The sequence below is a fragment of the Diospyros lotus genome, chromosome 10, assembly GCF_014633365.1.
Source record: "Diospyros lotus cultivar Yz01 chromosome 10, ASM1463336v1, whole genome shotgun sequence".
In the NCBI taxonomy this organism is placed as follows: domain Eukaryota; kingdom Viridiplantae; phylum Streptophyta; class Magnoliopsida; order Ericales; family Ebenaceae; genus Diospyros; species Diospyros lotus.
The window spans coordinates 35,231,515-35,251,425 of NC_068347.1; the positions used below are offsets into that span (position 1 = coordinate 35,231,515).

Sequence of the window (19,911 nt, forward strand, 5' to 3'; positions counted from 1 at the left end):
TAAACTTTACTTGAGTCTCACATAAATCAGTTAACGACTCTCTCTCTCTCCCTCTCTCTCAACAAACTTTGTAAGCTCTAATAATTTTACCTTTTCTACTAATATTATTATTGTTATAAAGGCAGCGAGCATGGAGTTTAAAATGGCGTGAGGATGTTTGGCTTATTGTTTTTTAAGGTGACTTTTAAACCCTCCAACTCAAAAGTTATGTAAATGTTTAAATTTAACTAGCCTTTAAGTTAATAACAAATATACTTTTAACTTATTATTTATATAATTATATATTTAGTTTAAAAAATTTAATAAATTATCAAAATTTAACAAAAAGATAAAAATAAATTATAAATTAATATCTAGCTAATAAAATTTTTATCATTATATGTTGATAAATTATATACAATTATTAAAAAATATTTTAATACAATATTTTATATGTTAAATATATAAAAAATATATTTTATTAATATATATAAAATATAAAAATAAAAAGAGAAGGGCAAAGGGTGACAAAAGTGACGATGGAGGCAATAATGACGACAAAGACGATGGGATTGGAGGCAATAGCTACAATCGAGGAGATGGAGGATGGTGACAATGCAGGTGACGAGAAGGAGATGGAGGGAGATGGTGAAAGAAAATAATTTATAATTGAATTTTTGAAGATTGAAAATATTATAATTGTTGAATGATAAAATTGTAAAATACTTTATCAATTTTGTAAGCTTTGTATAACGTTTTGAGAAAAACAAGGAGATGACCTTTTCTAAAACGCTGTCAAATAGCGTTTAACCTTTTTAATTTTTAATAAACGTGTAACTAAATAACTTATACTGTGTTTAAGCTCCATTAATAACATATAAATGATCAAACTCTTAACCCAAACACCCCTTAAATCATCCTTCACCAGCACCTACTCTCTGCTAATAACCATTCAAGATTTCTCTCTCATTTCTTTAACGTGTAATAATATCCTCCCATAGCCTTTCACCATCCATAAATGGTGGCAATTTTAGCTTGTTTGCAAAGTTTTCTTTTTGAGACGTTAACTCGCTTTTATTTATTGTCTAGATGGCTCAAAGATCAAATGTCGTTCGATTGTAATGATGATTTTTTTTTTGTTTTGTTTTGTTTTGGTAGAAGTTCAAGTTAATTGTCACGTATTTGAGTTTCTTAAGCATCCTAATTAAACTCGAGTTCATGCACTGATTGGTTCCTTACTAGGACCTTGTCCCTAAGCCTTGAGCCTAAAACTAGCATAGGTCAATTGGTCATTCAAGTTAACGTATTTGATTAAGAGGGAAATTGGTGTGTCCACGTCACACAATGTTCTAGATGCAAAAAAACTGGTTGTTCCTCTCAAGTGTCGGCCATATTGTAAACTGACTGTCCAGACAACAATGTTACCATATCGGGAATGATTGTGTTTGTGTGGTTCTTAGTTTTTGTCTTCTCAATTATATCAAAGGACATAAATTGTAAGTTGGGCTTTTAACCCTTACACAGGGTAAGGATCGAACTTGCAGTCCAATGAATTGATACTGACATATTACTTATCGGATTATTTAACCTATGTCATGAGGCATAATATTACCATATCTCAGCTCAGGACCATTACTTTTCCCTTCCAACATCCAAACGCCTACCTTGCGGCTTGGCATTCATCAAGGAGAATTGGTTTAAAGAAGGGAGAAACATATTAGGGAGATATATGTTAGATTCTAGTGCCATAAACAGCTCTTAAAAGATCAATCAAAAACTGGGCTTGAAAGGGAAGGAAGGGCGAAACTGAAGAGCTGAACTTGTGATGGGCCTAGTAAAGGAAGCAATTAAAAACTAGATAGTGATTATATCAATAGCTTGAAAGGGAAGGAAGGGTTTCATACGATACGTAAGTTGGCTGAAGAAAGAGATAAATTACATGCCAAAGAAAAACCAGAAGTATATATGTTATAGCTATCTCAGATGGAGCTTTCCCTATTTGGGACTTCCAAATCCAATGTTTGTCAGAGGGATATTTCTAGGAGAAACGAGCAGGAATTGAGGAATAAAAAAAAGAGTGCACTAGATCAAGCTATAACAGCAATGACAACATATTTAGCCTTTATCTCACTATGTGAGGTCGGCTAGATGAATTCTAGACATCTATATATTTTTGTCTTTTGTCACATCTTCATTTAGGCCCATATATTTTATATCAAATTTTAATGTCTCTCTCAAAATCTTATTGGGTCTGCCTCTGCCTCTTTTTTTGATTAATTATTTCATTTCATCAACTCTCCTCATAGGAGCGTTTCTTGGTCTTCTTCTCACATGACCAAACTATCTTAGTTTAATCTCTCTCATCTTCTTCTCGATTGGCATTACTCTTACCTTATTATCAATAACCTCATTTATAATTTTATCTTATTTTGTATGACCACACATCCATTTTAACATTCTCATCTCTGCTACGCTTGTCTTTTGTTCATGCTGGTATGTAACTGCCCAACATTCTGAGCCATACAATAGAGCTGGTCTTATAGCTGTCCTATAGAATTTTTCTTTCAGTTTTAATGGGATTTTACTATCACATAACGCCCCTGATGCATTTCTCCATTTTAGCCAGCCTACCTTAATTCTATCATGACATCCTCGTGAATTTTTCTATCTTTTTGAATCACTGATCCCAAATATCGAAAATAGTCTTTTCTTTGTAAGATTTGGTCTTCCAATTTTATTATAACATCCTCCACTCTTGTATTCTTACTAAATTTACATTCCATATATTTTGTTTTTCTTCTACTTAATTTAAATTCCTTAAATTCTAAATTATTTCTCCACAATTCAAGCTTAGTGTTCACTCCCTTTTTTGTTTCATCTACCAACACTATGTCATCTGCAAATAGCATATACCATGGCACCTCTGTCTGAATGTGTTTAGTTAATTCATCTATTACTAAAACAAATAAGTATTGACTTAGTGCAAAAGCTTGATGCAGTCCCATTGTAATTTGAAATGGTTCAGTATCCCCTCCGCATGTTCTGACTCTTGTTTCTGCAACGTGATACATGTTCTTAAGGGCTTGTATATAGGTTATTCAGACTCTTTTCTTCTTTAAAACCCTCCATAATATTCCTCTAGGGACCCTATTATAGACCTTTTCTAGATCTATAAACACCATATGCAGATCCTTCTGTTGATTCTGATACCTTTCCATTAGGTGCTTCAGTAGGTATATAGCTTTCATTGTTGACCTACCAAGCATGAAACCAAACTGATTTTTCGAGACATTTGTTTATTTTCTGAGCCTTTGTTCTATTACTCTGTAACAGCCCGTCTTCTTGGGCATGTTATGCCTTAGGAAATTTGGTTAATTTTTTTTTTTGAACATTATTTTAAAATTCCCTAAGACCGTATCTAGTGCCAGATGAGATATCTAGACTAGAAATAAATGTAAAGCGGAAGCTGAATCGAACCTGCTCATGGTAATGCATAATTTAATAATTATACATGGCATTTAATATAAGTTAATACATAAAGCGTTTGATGATGGAACAATATACATAAATCTTAAACTAATCATATTATAACATGGTACATTTACTCGCATCTTGATGTCTCGTGTCACTACACATCACCACTCTTTGAATCATCTCTGCAAGTCCCGGCTGGAACGTTGAATGTTCCAGGGGCGAACCCATGTTAGATGATGAATCATCTAAGTAAGAATACCAAATGCAATGCTATGAGTGTATGCAATGTCTTTTATCGTAGGTGTCAACTACACTCCTCATGCTACCTATCATTTTAGCGGCCACCTCTTCAAAGTTGGGGTGTATGGGTGCACCCTTAATAGGCCAGCGGTGTCAGTTCGTACTCCCTACGGCCTCATATGCATGTGATCAACAGTATCATTGTGCATGTATGCATTTCATAGTCATGCTATTGATGCAGTCTACATGATGGTTTCATATCATAGCATGCCAATATGATAAAAGCATTTACATTTATAACTGTATTAAATTCAGGCAGCATACTTACAGCTAATTTGTCTCGAACTACGTGCCAAGCGGCTATCCCTTAATCTCCTTGCTCACAAGGACCCCTACAGCATAGATTTATTTTTAGAATACTATTTGATAATTTTTCATAATTTCTTCCATTTTTTTTTCATTTTTTTTATTTTATTCCTAAGCTTTATCTCTTCAAAATACATAATAATTATCTAAGCTTCATAAAAATTTAATCTCTCTTTACCAATATTCCTTAAATAATATTCCTAGTATTCTGGAATTTTCTTAAAATTTTCTAACTTAAATTCCTACTCTTTCCCTTATTTCATAATAGCTAAATATGTAATTATTACATAATAATTACCTAATCTTTCAATTTATTAAATTTCTCTTCACTAATATTTCTTAAATAATACTTATAACATTCTGAAATTTTCTTGAGATTTTCAGAATTAAAATCCTATTTTTTCTTTATTTCTATAATAGAAAAATCTACTTAAATTACATAATTTTGGCATTTCTAGAAAATTGCTTCACTAATATAAACAACATTTCAAATTTAAAAAATGTTTCAAAATTTTACTCTTTTTTTTTTTTTTTTTTCGGACGGGCGCGTGGGCTGCACGCACCCTTGCCTCAACCGCGGGCGCGTGCATTCATGCGCCCGACCCCCCCTTTCCGGTCATCTTCCCCGGTGGCTCTAACGCCGTCGGTGACGCTGCCAGTGCACGAAGCTTCGAAAGAAGCCTCCTTCCCCCTTAAACTCGACCCCCATAACTCGATTATGGCTTTAAATTTTCAAAAAAATAACAGTTGGTACCTCGATTCGTCGTTTGAAGTCGCGGCTCCGGCGAGTTTGCGATTTTTCGGCGAGCTTGATTGCTCATTCTCCACTGCTTCGTTGACATCCAAATTTTCCAGAATGCTTGCCCACGACCTGAAGATCAAGACCCTACTCTCTAATCTCACAAAATCTCTCCCAATCGACCGATCTAAGCCTCAAAATTTTCGGGTGGATTGGGCAGTCTTGGAGCGGCTATTTATAGCCCATTTTCGACGTACTTCGCTTCCCCATCGACGGCCACGCGTCCCAGAGGCCATACTCCGGTCATTTCAGCATTTAAAACCCTTCTTTTACCCCCAAGAAGCAACTTGCAGGCGCGGCCATGCTCTGGCCGCGCACTGCTTCTGCAATCCAATTTTTAGATTTTTTTTTTTACATATATATATACACGATATACATATTTACATATATACTTACATTTACATAAAATGATTTCTTTTAATCTTAAATTATATTATAATTTAATCACATTAATCTTACTATTTTTATTTACATATTTATACATTTATTTATATTTCACATACATACTTGAGCTAATCCTATAAACATAATTAATTTAAACCAAATTAATTACATAAACTTAATATCATATAGACTAAATTAATTTAATTTATTTAATGTGACTTAGGGTATTACATACTCTCTCTTAGAGTTTCATGGTATGACTCATTAACTTAATTCCTCTGTAATTTTTACAGTTTTGAACATCTCATTTGTTTTTGTATATATGAACCAAATTACTTTTCCTCCACTTATTTGGCATCTTTTTTGATTTAAGGATCGCGTTAAATAATTTCATTAGTTAGGAGATGCCCTCTTCTCTCATGCATTTCTATACTTCTATTGGTATATTATTTGGTCCCACTGTTTTATGATTTTTCATCTTTTTTAATACTTGTCTTATTTCATTTGAACTTATGCGTCGATAAAATGTATAGCTCACGTTCCCTTCGGAGTTACTAAGATGTCCCAACCTAACTCTTGTGTCCCCACTATCATTGAATAATTTTGTGAAATACTCATTCCATCTCTCCTTAATCGCTCCCTTATTCACTAATACATTTTAATTTTCATCTTTTATGCATTTCATTTGGTTTAGATCCCTTGTTTTTCTTTTTCTTGCTTTAGCTAATTTATATATATCTATTTCTCCATCTTTTGTATCAAGTCGTTTATATAGATTCTCATATGCTTTTGACCTTGCTTCACTAACAGCTGTTTTTACTGTCTTTTTTTATTTTTTATAATGTTTTAGGTTTTCTTCATTATTGCATTGATATACAGCCTTATAGCAAGTTTTCTTATTTCTAATTTTCAATTGTACCTCTTCATTCCACCATCAAGACTCCTTAAGGTTTGGGGCTCTACCATTTGTCTCTCCAAGGACTACCTTTGCCGTGCTTCTCAAGGCAGTAGCCATTTCCCTCCACATTTGATGTGCCTGTTCTTCTCTATTCCATTCTCTTCTACCCCTTAGTTTTTCTTTGAAGATTAGTTGTTTCTCCACTTTTAAATCCCACTACTTAATTATTGGATTTTGTTTTATGTGATTTTTTCTTTTCCAATTTCTTACTTGCACGTCAAGTACCAAAAGTCTATGTTGAGTAGTCAAACACTCCCCCGGTATCACCTTACAATTCCTACAACATAATCGATTCTCTTATCTCATGAGAAATTAATCTATTTGAGTGCTTGATGTGATATTTTTATATGTAATTAAGTGTTCATCCCGTTTTTGGAATCTAGTATTAGCTAAGATGAGCCCATATGCCATAGTAAAATCTAGAATAGACTTATCCTCATTATTAATTTTCTTGAATCCATACCCTCCATGTACCTCTCTATAGCCGTTTCTGTCTCTACCCACGTGACCATTTAAGTCACCTCCTATGATCACCTTTTCTCCTCTTGGTATCATTTGTATGAGTCTCTCTAGGTCTTCCCAGAATTTTGTTTTTACCTCTTCATCTAATCCCGTTTGTGGTGCATATGTATTAAAGATATTCATAGTCATTCTTCCTATACCAACCTTCACCATAATAATTCTATCCCCTATTCTCTTTACATCTACTAAGCTTTTATCCATAATAATTCCGACTCTATTTTTTGCTCGATCATTTCCTATGTATCATATTTTATATCTAGTTTCTGACAAAGTTTTTACTTTTTTTCCTACCCATCTCGTCTCTTGAAGGCGCATAATATTAATTTTTCTCCTAATCATCACATCCATCACTTCCATAGCTTTTCCTATTAATGTTCCCATATTCCATAACCCAATCTTTAATCTATGATTTTGGTTTTGACCTTGACTTTGAATTTGTTTTTGATTTTATTTTTTTATTTTGGTTTTGATTTTGATTTTGGACTAACTTTTTTGCCCACATCCGTCCAAACAAATGCGGGAATCTTTATTCACTTGTCACTACATTTGGGTACCGATGAAGCGACGCTAACTCACTTGACACTACATGCGGGTAGTGTAGCACGTCGCTATAAAAGATTACGCCCCAATGATTTTTCATAATTTGTCTAGAGTTCGCGATGAAGCTATAATGGCTTATTTTAGAGCAAGATCTTGAATTCCTAACCTACACCTCAAATACAGGGCTTTTCATTCCATCTTTCTAATTTGGTACTTTTTGTATTAATTCATCATTGTTTAACATCAAAACAGAAGCGTAACAATTGTTGAGATAATTTCTTTATAGATATGATACCACTTGTTATTGAAAAAAACATATCTTCATGTAACAATCAAGATGTTCTGTCAGGAGCAATATATATATATATAAAAGTGTTAAGACTATAATGTTCAAATGGCATTTTTGTTATACCCTTTTGTTTGTTCGATCAACATAGCAGTCAAAAGATTCTGTTGGGTAGGATCCTTGGTAGGTAGACGAACAAATGGTGAATCCAAATGAGGGACGACTCCTCTTAAACAATAGAAAAACCTCATCAGATCTCATATGGCCTAAAAAATATTTCCTTTCCATTCATAGAAAACCACATATTACAGGGCTATATATTATGCGAAATATTTAATTTTTATTCATATAACATTGCTCCTAAATAAAATAAAGTAGCGCACAGTCACTGCAAAAGCATAAAGCAAATAAATCACTAGTCTAAATTAATATGAAGTTCTTTTTTTTTTTTTTTCCTGCGCATTTGACATTAGTTAAACTCAGAGCACACAGGATGATAATTACATTCTGCCCAAAGGAATTATTTATTGTGTAAATCCTCCTAATATGGCACAAAGGATGATAAATTGGGAACCGTCTAGTATGACTCAACATTACAATTTTTTTAATTAAGATGACTACTCGCGTTTTAGACAAACTTTTGGCTTTCTATACTGTTCTTTTCAACATTCTTCTTCTTTGCGCGTGTGAACTGACCAAAAACATCCAGCCGCCGCTGCTATATTTATTGAAACATCACCTTTTGAGGCTCTTCATAAACCCAGAAAAGCCTCTGAAACTTGAGCTCTTTTGTCAGTTTTTTCTTCCTCTTTATTTTCATTCATCAACCTCTCTACTTTCTGCATTTCCACATAAATGGTAAGACTTAAAACTACTCATTATTGCTGTTGTTATTGTTCACAGGACAAATCACTTTCATCTTAAAGCGATCAACATGGAAGTTCAAGTCGTATCAAGAGAATACATTAGGCCATCTTCCCCAACACCAAACCACCTAAAAACCTTTAAGATTTGTCTGTTGGACCAACTTCATTCTTCTGCTGCATATGTCCCCATGGTCTTTCAGTGTCCCATAGGTGACTTGAATTCTATCAAACAAGAATTGGCTCGTTTAAAGGTTTCGCTCTCTGATACTCTATCTTGCTTCTACCCACTTGATGGATGGCTTAAAGATCACATATCCATTGATTGTAATGTTGAAGAAGGAGTTCTATTCGTAGAAACTCAAGTTAATTGTCACATATTTGTAGTCATCGAGTTTATCTCCTCTAAAAAGAGAACTATTATACTTGCTCAGAGGAATGCCTTCTTATTCTTTTAAAATCGAACACATTTTCCTGTGATTTAAATAATTTATAAGAAAATTATCTATGATTAAAAACATACATATGGAGATACTTGATGAATTCAAACTATAGATGAAGGTCAACTTACATTGTTTGATGAATTCAATGCCATGTATTGAGTAATTTCGTAGTTTACTTACGTAATTGCTAGTGACCGGCATGGTTGACATGGATAAGCACATGTTTTATAATTGATTGTGCTCAGAGTCGGCGTCAACATTTTAAAAATTTTAAGTGAAATTTTATATGAAATCCTTTACATTTAAAAATAAAATTATATGTATTAAATATAAATAATTTTTTTATTATATAAAAACATTCAAAGTTATCAAAATAATAATTTAAAATTTACAATATTTTACTTTAAATTTATTTTTCTAGTATTTTTAGATGAAAAATCAACAAATATTTTCTAATAGACATAATAAATCAATTCAAATATGAAAATCAATACAATATGAAATTTAAATATAATTGAAGAATAATAGAATTTGATTAGATTTGATATTTGAATTGAAATCTACAAAATAAATTATCAGAAGAACACAACCATGAAAAATAGAAGAAATTAATTACACTTTCCCTATCGCACACAAAACAACCTTAGGCCCACCACTATTAATTTTTTTGAAAACTTAGTGTGTACTTGTTTTCTTATTAAAAATAATTTTTTGATGTCTCCCTCTTAAATGTTAAAATTTAAAATTAAAAGAAAAAAAAAGTCAAATAAAATTTTCAACCCCAGACAATGAATTAGAGATTAATGCATACTTAAACAAAATAGTGACTTTCTCCTAACAATGACGATGAGTAATGACAATCGATTGGCTGGAGATGACGAAGAAGGGAGTATATAGGGGAGATGAAGGTAATGGGGGATTAAACTTTGGACTTTGAAGATTTTGGAATTTAGTTAAGGGAAAGAGGGAAGGTATCTTTTGTTATTATTTTTTAGTTTTTTGAAATATTTAGTTATTAAATAAAAAATAAAATAATTTATAAAAATAATATTAATAATTATTTAATTGATAAAAATAAAATAATTTAAGATTATGATAACTAATAAAATAATTTAAATTATGATAATTATTAAATAATTTAAATAATAATTTATGATTTTTTTTAAAAATTATTAAAAAAATTAAAATTAATTGAATGAAAGAGAGATCCTAAGCGGCTGTCTAGACAGCCTAGGCCCACGGCCGGCTCTAATTGTGCTGTGTTACAGTGTTACGAAAGAATTCCCACTGATCTGGCATCACCACCATATAAAATATTGTCTCCAAGGTCACATCATTAGGCCAACTCTTAATCATTCCATCTTTTATGCCTTTTATTCTTTTATTTTAAGCTCAGCCTGTTCCAGCCGGCCAAACAATCCATCCCCCAGCTATATATCTGGATATAGACACAGCACCATTCACATCCTGCATCCACATTAAACCGGCAGTAAAGCTTCTCAAACTTGAGAGCTCTGCTCTTGGTAAGTTAATTTTTCCGTGCTCTCCGATTTCATTCCTCATTTCTCCACGCACATCTCTCAATGCATACTTGCATCGATCATCAACTATAATATGTATGTACACACATTTCTATGTATTCACTTTCCTTGATCTGCCTACCTTTTAACAGGTGGGAAAATTTTGCTGCCTAATTTAATCACCTTTAATGGCGGCTTTCAGTTGGATAGACGAGGAGGGTTATGTTAGGTATTCAACAATTCATGAAAACTTTGTTAGATTAAATAACGTGAACTTTAGAAAATTTAGTCATATTTAGATAAAAACAAGTGATAAAAGTTAAAGTTCATATAATTGATCACATCTAATGAGTAAGACATATTATGTTATAGTTAATTAGTTATTATTGTTTTGTACCTGTGAATGATAAAAAATTGATTTTTGATCCAAGGAAAAGATGGTTATTTCCATAATGGGAGGAAACTACCCTATAAAAGGAAATACCCTTTGGTTGTTTAGGCACAGCATAGAACATAAGAAAACCTGCTATTTTCCTCTCCCAAGAACAATAATTTTACTCTCAACTTAGGCATCTAAGAGCTGCTTCAATGGAGCACCAATTGCAACGCCAATTGCAAATTGGCGCTAAAACTGTCTCCAACCAATATACCAAAATAGTGTTAGGCACAATTTTCAATAATCAAATTTGACGTTGAGTGAATAGTGTAACACCAAATTTGGTGTTACACTATTCACCAACACCAATTTTTTATTTTTATTTTTAATTTTATCCCTCTTTGTATAACTTCAAAATAACTTATTCTCTTTATATCCTTTATTACTTTTATTATATTTGTATATTTTGATTAATAATTAAAAATATAAATTAGATTATTATAAAAAATATATACCGACAGAAATATTTTATTAAGATCTATAAAATGAGTGTAATATTGAATATATTTTAAAATATTTAATATATTTTATAAATACCATGTTTATATAAAATGAAATATTTTTGTTTATGTATATGAATTTTTGTATTTTAATAATTACTTAATAGAAAGAAAATATTCTTAATGCAAAAATTCAATGATATAATGAAAAGCAATAATTTTTTCATTAACTTAAATTAAAAATACATGATGAAAAGAAAAAAAAACTTAAAAGATGACTAATTATTTTTAATTATATTATACTATTAATATTTATTTATAGAATATTCTTTAAAGATTATCTTTTACACTAATTTGGTGTCCAACATTGGAGACAACACCAAAATGGTATTAAAATTTTTGGTGTAATTCACTGTTGGACACCAAATTGGCGTCCAATTTGGTGTCCAAGATTGGAGATGCTCTAAGCGGCAATTTTGTGGGTGTTTTTAGTACGCGATCACTCTTCAACCGGCGATTTAACATGTGTTTGATCTAAGGTACTTCTACGAAAAAAAAAAAAAGGGTAAGAATTTGAGTTTATATTTTATCTTCAGTGAACATTAACTTTGTTAATAATCTGTTTTGGCATATGAAAATTGTTGGTTTGCCTAGCTAAGAATAACAGGTTTCACTTCTATTTTTTGTCCCTAACAAAAAACTAATTCTGAACATAGCATGAGAAGCTAGTTTCCCCTCGCTTTGGAGATTTTACAATCCTTTTTCAGTAATCGTAGGCAAGATCCTAACCTAAGCAATGAACATTGTTGTGGTAGCAATCAATTAGCCATTCTATGTAAGAGCAGCATTACAGGCTTATTATAATGGGATAGGGACAACTCACTGATATTTTTGTTATTGCAGGACAAATTATTAATTTCCCTTTCAAAGCTAGCGATCAACATGGAAGTACAAGTCATTTCTAGAGAATACATCAAGCCATCTTCACCACCACCAACTCACCTAAAAACCTTTAAGATTTCTCTCTTGGACCAACTCACTCCTCCTGCATATGTTCCCACGGTATTTTATTATCCCATAAGTGAGGCCAATTACAACATTAAACAAATATTGTCTCGCTTAAAAACTTCGTTGTCTGAGACTTTATCTCACTTCTATCCACTCGCTGGACGACTTAAAGACCACATGTCATTTGATTGTAATTGTGAAGGAATTCTATTCATAGAAACTCAAGTTAATTGTCACATGTCCGAGTTCCTTAAACAGCCTAAACTTGAGGTCCTACACCAATTTGTTCCTTACCAAGACTTTGTCCCTGAGCCTGAAACTACCATAGGTCAACTAGCCATTCAAGTCAACGTATTTGATTTTGGGGGAATTGCTCTTGGCCTATCAATGTCCCACAAGGTTCTAGATGCAAATTCGCAAGCAACTTTTCTCAAGTGTTGGGCTTCCTTATTTAGTGGTCGTAAAGACAACGCAATATTTCCTGATTTCTCCTCAGCATCGTCACTTTTCCCTCCAAGATCTGAACAAGTACCACGTAGCATGACATTCCTTAAAGAGAAGTGGTTGAAAGAAGGTAAAAACACCTTAAGGAGATTTGTATTTGATTGCAATGCCATTAAAAACCTCAAGGTCAAGGCCACTAGCCAACTAGTTCCTTATCCAAGTACCTCCCAAGTGGTAACGGGTTTGATCTGGAAGTGTGTGATGGTTGCTTCTACAGCGATTAAAGGCTTCCAAACACCATCCATGTTGGTCTTGGCAGTAAACATGCGGCCGCGAATGGTACCACCACTGTTTGAAAATTCTTTTGGGAATATCTTCTGGCAAACAATTGCATTTCACAATGTATCAAACATTAATGAAATCGAGTTACAAGTTGTGGTGGGCCTTGTGAATGAAGCAATCAAAAAAGTAGATGGTGATTACATTAAAAGCATGCAAGGTGATGAAGGCTTTCACAGGATGTGCAAATGGATGGAAGAAAGAGATGAATTACATGCCAAAGAAAAACCAGAGGTGATTTTGTTTAGCGACTTGAGAAGTTTCAGATTTTCAAAATTGGACTTCGGATGGGGAAAGCCTATTTGGGTTAGCCATGGTTGGGGACTTCCCCGTCCAGTGTTTTTGAATGGGGTCTTTCTAGAAGAAAGCAATGATGGGGGAATAGAAGCATGGGTGCACTTGGATGAACCTGAAATGGCTATTTTGGAACATGATGCTGAGCTCCTGAGCTACGCTTCTACAAATCCAAGTTTTCCCATATCATCCTCATAGTTTGGTAGTTTTCGGGATCAAAATAGTAGCTTTTGTTAAATGTCATCTCTAATTGATGGACACCAAGTTGATGATGAGATGAGTCATCATCTTTTAAGTTTTCTCCTCTAGTTAAATGTGTGGCTATTATTTAGCCAAATGTGTGGCTATTATTTAGCCAAATAAGTGGTTGTAATTGCTTGAGAACTAGTATAAATAGGTGTGTTTAGCTTGCTAGTTTTATATCATTCAAAGAAGTGAGTGGAAACTCATTAGTAGAGAGTTCCAAGTGTGAGTTAGAAATGTTCTAGCAATTGTTGTAAAGAATCTCTTCTTCTTTGAGTGGTCAAGTTAGAGTTGTGTACTCTTTTATTTTCCAACATTTGGTATCAGAGCTTTGGTTGTAAATTCTCTTGAAATTCTTAGTATGCTCTGTGGTTGCAGCCTTGACTGATCTTCCACACCAGAAAAGATTTCTTGAGAAATTTATTGAAGGAGTTTCTTTGTGTCGTGAGCAGTTAGGCACTCTGCAAGTCTGTTATCTAAGATAAAGTTTGTTTGGTATTACTGAGGTACTATCAACACGATGAGTGATCTTCAAGCAGTTGGAGAAATCAAGAAACTCAACAATCAAAACTACAACACATGGGCAACATGTATGACGTCCTACATGCAAGGGCAAGGTCTTTGGGAGGTCATCAACGGTAGTGAAGTCACACAATCGGCGGAAGAAGATGCCAATGGCATCTTGTGTAAAATGGAAGATTAAAGCGGGTAAAGCAATGTTTTCCTTAAAGACCACCATTGAAGAAGAAATGTTGGAGCACATTCGGGATACTACAATGCCAAAAGAAGCTTGGGACACATTTGCTACACTCTTTTCAAAGAAGAATGACACAAGACTGCAACTTCTAGAGAATGAGTTGTTGTCCATTAAGCAAGGAGATCTAACGATCAACCAATACTTCACAAAAGTAAAGCTTCTGTGTCGTGAAATTTCTCAACTTGATTAAACTTCCCATATTGAAGAACCCAGAATGAAAAGAATAATCATTCATGGGTTGAGACCGAAGTACAGAGGCTTTTTTGCTGCAATACAAGGTTGGCCTACTCAACCGTCACTTGTTGAGTTTGAAAACTTGATTGCCGGTTAAGAAGCATTGGCGAAGCAGATGGGAGGAGTCTCACCAAAAAGTAAGGAAGAAGCGCTCTTCAGTGGTAAGGGCAAAGATAAACCCAAACAGAATACTGGGAAAGGATCAAGCAGAAACGATGATAGATCAGGCGGTCATCAAGGAAGCTCATAGTCAGGGGGAGCTTAGAGGCATGACAACAAGAATAGTCAATCTAATCAAAAAAAGAAGTTTGATGGCAATTGTTATAATTGTGGCAAGAAAGGCCACATGGTGAAAGATTGTTGGTCCAAGAAAAAGTTTGTTGAGAGCAATGCTACTACTTCTAGTTCTAAAGAAAATAACGGAGGTTGTTGGGATGCTGAAGCATCATTCGCTACGGTGGAAGAAGAATTAGCTCTCACTGTAACAACACCTGAACAAATTGACTACGAGAATGACTGGATCGTAGACTCAGGCTGTTCAAATCACATGACAAGTGATAAAGACAAGCTGCAAAACATGTTTGAGTATAAGGGAAGTCATGTGGTGGTGATGGCTGACAACTCAAGATTACCAATAGCTCATATTGGTAAGGTAATAGTCACACCTCGTTATAATTCTAACCAGGTGCCACTTCAAGATGTCTACCATGTTCCAGGAATGAAGAAAAACTTGTTATCCGTGGCTCAAATGACATCATCAGGCTACTATGTCTTATTCAGCCCTCGAGATGTAAAGGTGTATCGAGATCTCAAAATCTCAGAAAAGTTGACAATGGAAGGACGACGATTGGAATCAGTCTATGTGATGTCAGCAGAGTCTGCATATGTAGACAAGACAAGAAGGATCGAGACTGCAGATTTGTGGCACATGCGGTTGGGTCATGTTAGCTATTCCAAGCTAAGTGTGATGGTAAAGAAGTCGATGCTTAAGGGACTTCCTCAGCTTGACGTGAGAATAGACACGGTCTGTGCGGGATGCCAATATGGCAAGGCACATCAATTGCCATACGAGGAATCAAAGTTTAAAGCAAAGGAGCCATTAGAGTTGGTTCACTCTGATGTGTTCGGGCCAATCAAGCAACCATCAGTTGGTGGGATGCGGTACATGGTGACATTTATTGATGACTTCTCCAGGTATGTGTGGGTTTTCTTTATGAAAGAAAAATCTGAAACATTCTCAAAGTTTAAAGAGTTTTGAGAAATAGTTGAAGGAGAAGTAGGAAAGAAGATCCAATGCTTTCGCATTGATAACGGAGGAGAATATAGCTTAGACAAGTTCTCTCGATACCTGCGAGAATGCCAAATATGTCGTCAGTATACCTGTGCTAATACACCACAACAGAATGGTGTAGCAGAAAGAAAGAACAGGCATCTTGCAGAAGTTTGTAGAAGTATGCTACATGCGAAGAATGTACCTGAAAGGTTTTGGGCCAAAGCTATGAGAACAGCAGCCCATGTGATCAACAAACTTCATCAACCAAGGTTAGAGTTTGTTTCACCATTTGAAAAACTGTGGAAAATAAAACCTACAGTTAGCTACTTTCGAATATTTGGATGTGTATGCTATGTATTTGTTCCTGATCATTTACGTAGCAAGTTTGATAAGAAAGCAACCAGATGTATATTTGTGGGATACGATAATCAGAGGAAAGGGTGGAAATGTTGCGATCCTATGACTGGAAGATGTTACACTTCGCGAGATGTGGTTCTCGATGAAGTATCTTCTTAGTGGTCCTCAGAAAAGAAGGTGTTGCCAAATTTGAGAGAGTTTGAAGACCAGTTACAACAAAAGATGGTGGAACATTCTGTCCAACTCCCAAAATTAGATGAACCAGAAGATCCAAACGACGATGACAATGTTGAACAAGGGTTAGTTCAAAGTCCTTGGCAAACTGGTGTATATCGACAAGATGATAGACCAGTTGAAGTGGAAGAGTCAATTCCACAATCAGAACTTAGAAGGTCAACAAGAGCTCGAAAGCCAAATTCCAAATATGCCAATGCAGCAATAGTTGAAGAAGCAATTGCAACAAAACCTGAAATGTTTGAAGAAGCATCAGAGAGTTGTGAATGGATTAAGGCTATGGGAGAAGAAATCACTGCATTGGAGCAAAATCAGACGTGGGATCTTGTGCCAAAGCCTAAAGATGTGAAACCCATATCTTGCAAATGGGTTTACAAAATAAAGTGTCGTCCAGATGGGTCGATTGAGAGGTACAAGGATTGGTTAGTAGCTCGGGGCTTCTCTTAGTAGTATGGACTAGACTATGAGGAAACGTTTAGTCCTGTGATAAAACTTACAACAGTGCGAGTTCTACTTGCATTTGTAGCCAACAAAGACTGAAGTTTGTGGCACATGGATGTGAAGAATGCATTTCTACATGGAGAGTTGGATCGGGAGATTTACATGAATCAGCCAAGAGGATTTGAGAATAGAGCTTATCCAGAGTATGTGTGTAAATTGAGGAAGGCACTCTACGGATTGAAACAAGCACCCAGGGCATGGTACGGTAAGATTGTTGAATTCTTAACACAAAGTGGTTATGCAATGGCACATGTAGATTCTAGCTTATTTGTTAAAGCTAGTGAAGGAAAATTGGCAGTGGTTCTGGTGTACGTGGATGGCTTAATCATTGCCGGAGATGATGAAGGAGAGATTTGCCGAACAAGGCATAATCTATCTATTCGCTTTCAAATGAAAGAGCTTGGTCAACTTAAGCACTTTCTTAGTCTAGAAGCCGATCGTACACAAGAAAGAATATTTCTCTGTTAACAAAAATATTCTAGAGACCTGTTGAAAAAGTTCGGAATGTTAGAATGCAAGCCGATCTCAACACCAATGGAACCAAATTGCAAAATGTGCGCACATGAAGGAAAAGACTTAGAAGATGCAACAATGTACCGACAATTGGTAGGTAGTCTTATCTACCTGACCTTGACTCGACCTGATATTTCTTATGCAGTTGGTGTAATGAGTCGATACATGCGAAATCCAAAGAAGTCACATTTGGAAGCAGTTCGGCGAATATTAAGATATGTGAAGGGCACAATTGACTACGGTCTTCTGTATAAGAAAGGTGAAGATTGCAAGCTAGTTGGCTATTGTGATGCTGATTATGCAGGAGATCATGACACCCGTCGATCAACTACTGGGTATATGTTTACTCTTAGATCATGAGCAGTTTCTTAGTCCAGCAAAAGGCAACAAACTGTGTCCTTATCAAGCATAGAGGCAGAATATAGAGTAGCAGCAATGGCAGCACAAGAATGCACATGGTTAGTACAATTGTTGGAAGATACACAACAATTAATAGATTATTCAGTACAACTATACTGTGATAATCTATCAGCAATATGTCTGGCTGAGAATCCTGTGTTTCATGCTAGAACGAAACATGTTGAGGTTCATTATCACTATCTTAGAGAGAAGGTTTTGCAAGATCAGATTCAGATGGTGTCAATCAAAACGAATGATCAAGCTGCAGATATATTCACGAAAAGCTTAAGCTTCATAAAGTTCTCGAAGGGTTGAGAATTACTTGGTGTCATAAAGAAGCCCCAAATTAGTGATGAGGGGGAGTGTTAAATGTCATCTCTAATTGATGGGACACCAAGTTGATGATGAGATGAGTCATCATCTTTAAGTTTTCTCCTGTAGTTAAATGTGTGACTATTATTTAGCCAAATGTGTGGCTATTATTTAGCCAAGTGTGTGGTTATTATTTAGTTAAATAAGTGGTTGTAATTGCTTGAGAACTAGTATAAATAGGTGTGTTTAACTTCTAGTTTTATATCATTCAAAGAAGTGAGTGGAAACTCATTAGTAGAGAGTTCCAAGTGTGAGTTAGAAATGTTCTAGCAATTGTTGTAAAGAATCTCTTCTTCTTTGAGTGGTCAAGTTAGAGTTGTGTACTCTTTTATTTTCCAATAGCTTTGTTACCGCTTGTTCATAGTTTGGTATTTTATGGGTTACAAGAAATGAGTCTCCATCTTCGCTCCTTCGACTTTATTTATTTATTTCTTCTGTAGCAATGATTATTATAAATATATGGATAATAGTACGCTCCATTCTGCTGCCCCGAACAATGGAGCCCGTGATGATGTCCAAAGACTTACAGTCTTAACTAAATTTTTCTATCTTTTAACACTTTTTTAGCTTGTAACTTGTAAGGGGAGCAGATGTATTGTAGCAACAAAAGTGCGATGAAGGCTATACGTGTTTTTATTTAACTAATTACAATATTTGACTTCTGCTCTTGGCTTTTTTTGTTCATGTCGTGAGTTTGCCCACGTAGAGGTGTTCAACTTTTCACTCAATCTCCATCAAGTGGGCCCTCTTTTTGCTTAAGACCTTTCATCGTTTGGATCTACAACCATAAATGCATGCAGAGTGTATATTGAATGAATTACCCATACATCCCTCGTTAAATCATTCAAATGAGAGGTGTATTGATAATTAATTAATGGAGTGTTAACTAGATGTTCTAGTATTACTTATACGAAAAAAAGGTATATTGCTATTTCAAAAATGAATCAGAGCACATCTAATGCATAGCAACTGCATAAAAGAGAATTGCAGTTGTACATAAACATAGAGCAGGCATCAGAACGTTGCAAGCAATATCATATTTAATAGAAGAAGAATACTGAAAAGGTTATCCTGTGTTCTCTTTATTTTTTAATTTTTAATTTTAAATTTATTTTTAATTTTTTATTTTGATAATCTGTTTTTAAAAAATTAAAAATCGCGTTCTCTTTGTTATTTTTAAAAATTATTTATCAAAACAGAAAATTAGAAAGCGCGTTCTTTTTTAAATTTTGAAAATATTTTTTTAATAATATTTTATTTAATAAATTTAATTATTCAATAAATTATAAATATTTAATATTAATATATTATTAAAAAAAATATACTTTTTAAAGTTAATAAATTTTGTAATATTTTTTCCCATTATAATAATAAAATATGAATAAATAAATAAATAAATGTGTTTTGAGTTTAGAGTTTATTTTAGATGAAAACACTCAAAATAACTTTTTGTTATTTTGAGTTTTCTTTATATTTTTTTTTATTTTAAAAAATGCATTTTTAAAAATAGTAAAGAGAACGCGATTTCATTATTTTAAAAAATTGAAAATTAAAAATAACTTGAAAACAGTAAAAAAAATGCTACCTTAGATTCTACAATATCTATGGGTCAGAGAAATTGAGATATGTCGCCAATTCAAATTGGTAGTATTTTTCGAAGAAAATATAATTTATGGTTGTAGAATAGCAGTAA

The 19,911-nt window shown here is 34.0% G+C and overlaps 1 protein-coding gene and 1 long non-coding RNA gene across 3 annotated transcripts; one reads left to right on the plus strand and one right to left on the minus strand.

Moving 5' to 3' along the window:
- Positions 1–3,574: 3,574 nt before the first annotated feature.
- LOC127810960 (uncharacterized) lies at positions 3,575–4,957 on the minus strand. Its single transcript, XR_008025611.1, has 3 exons — positions 4,814–4,957; positions 4,022–4,085; positions 3,575–3,648 (listed from the first exon to the last, which is right to left on the minus strand). It is a non-coding gene; the product is annotated as an uncharacterized LOC127810960 (long non-coding RNA).
- A 5,318-nt stretch (positions 4,958–10,275) lies between these two features.
- LOC127811051 (stemmadenine O-acetyltransferase-like) lies at positions 10,276–18,730 on the plus strand. Of its 2 annotated transcripts, XM_052350764.1 has the most exons (4): positions 10,312–10,377; positions 10,527–10,603; positions 12,154–13,862; positions 18,529–18,730. In XM_052350764.1, exon 3 carries the CDS (start codon positions 12,193–12,195, stop codon positions 13,531–13,533), a length of 1,341 nt encoding a protein of 446 aa, XP_052206724.1. In that variant the 5' UTR covers positions 10,312–10,377; positions 10,527–10,603; positions 12,154–12,192; the 3' UTR covers positions 13,534–13,862; positions 18,529–18,730. The 2 variants fall into 2 exon arrangements, with proteins under 2 accessions (XP_052206725.1, XP_052206724.1); XM_052350765.1 differs by lacking the exon at positions 10,527–10,603 and having other exon boundaries at positions 10,276–10,377.
- The last annotated feature ends 1,181 nt before the right edge of the window (positions 18,731–19,911 follow it).

Bases quoted from the DNA above. Each gene is read 5' to 3' on its own strand.
- LOC127811051 (XM_052350765.1), top strand. From the start codon at position 12,193: ATGGAAGTACAAGTCATTTCTAGAGAATACATCAAGCCATCTTCACCA.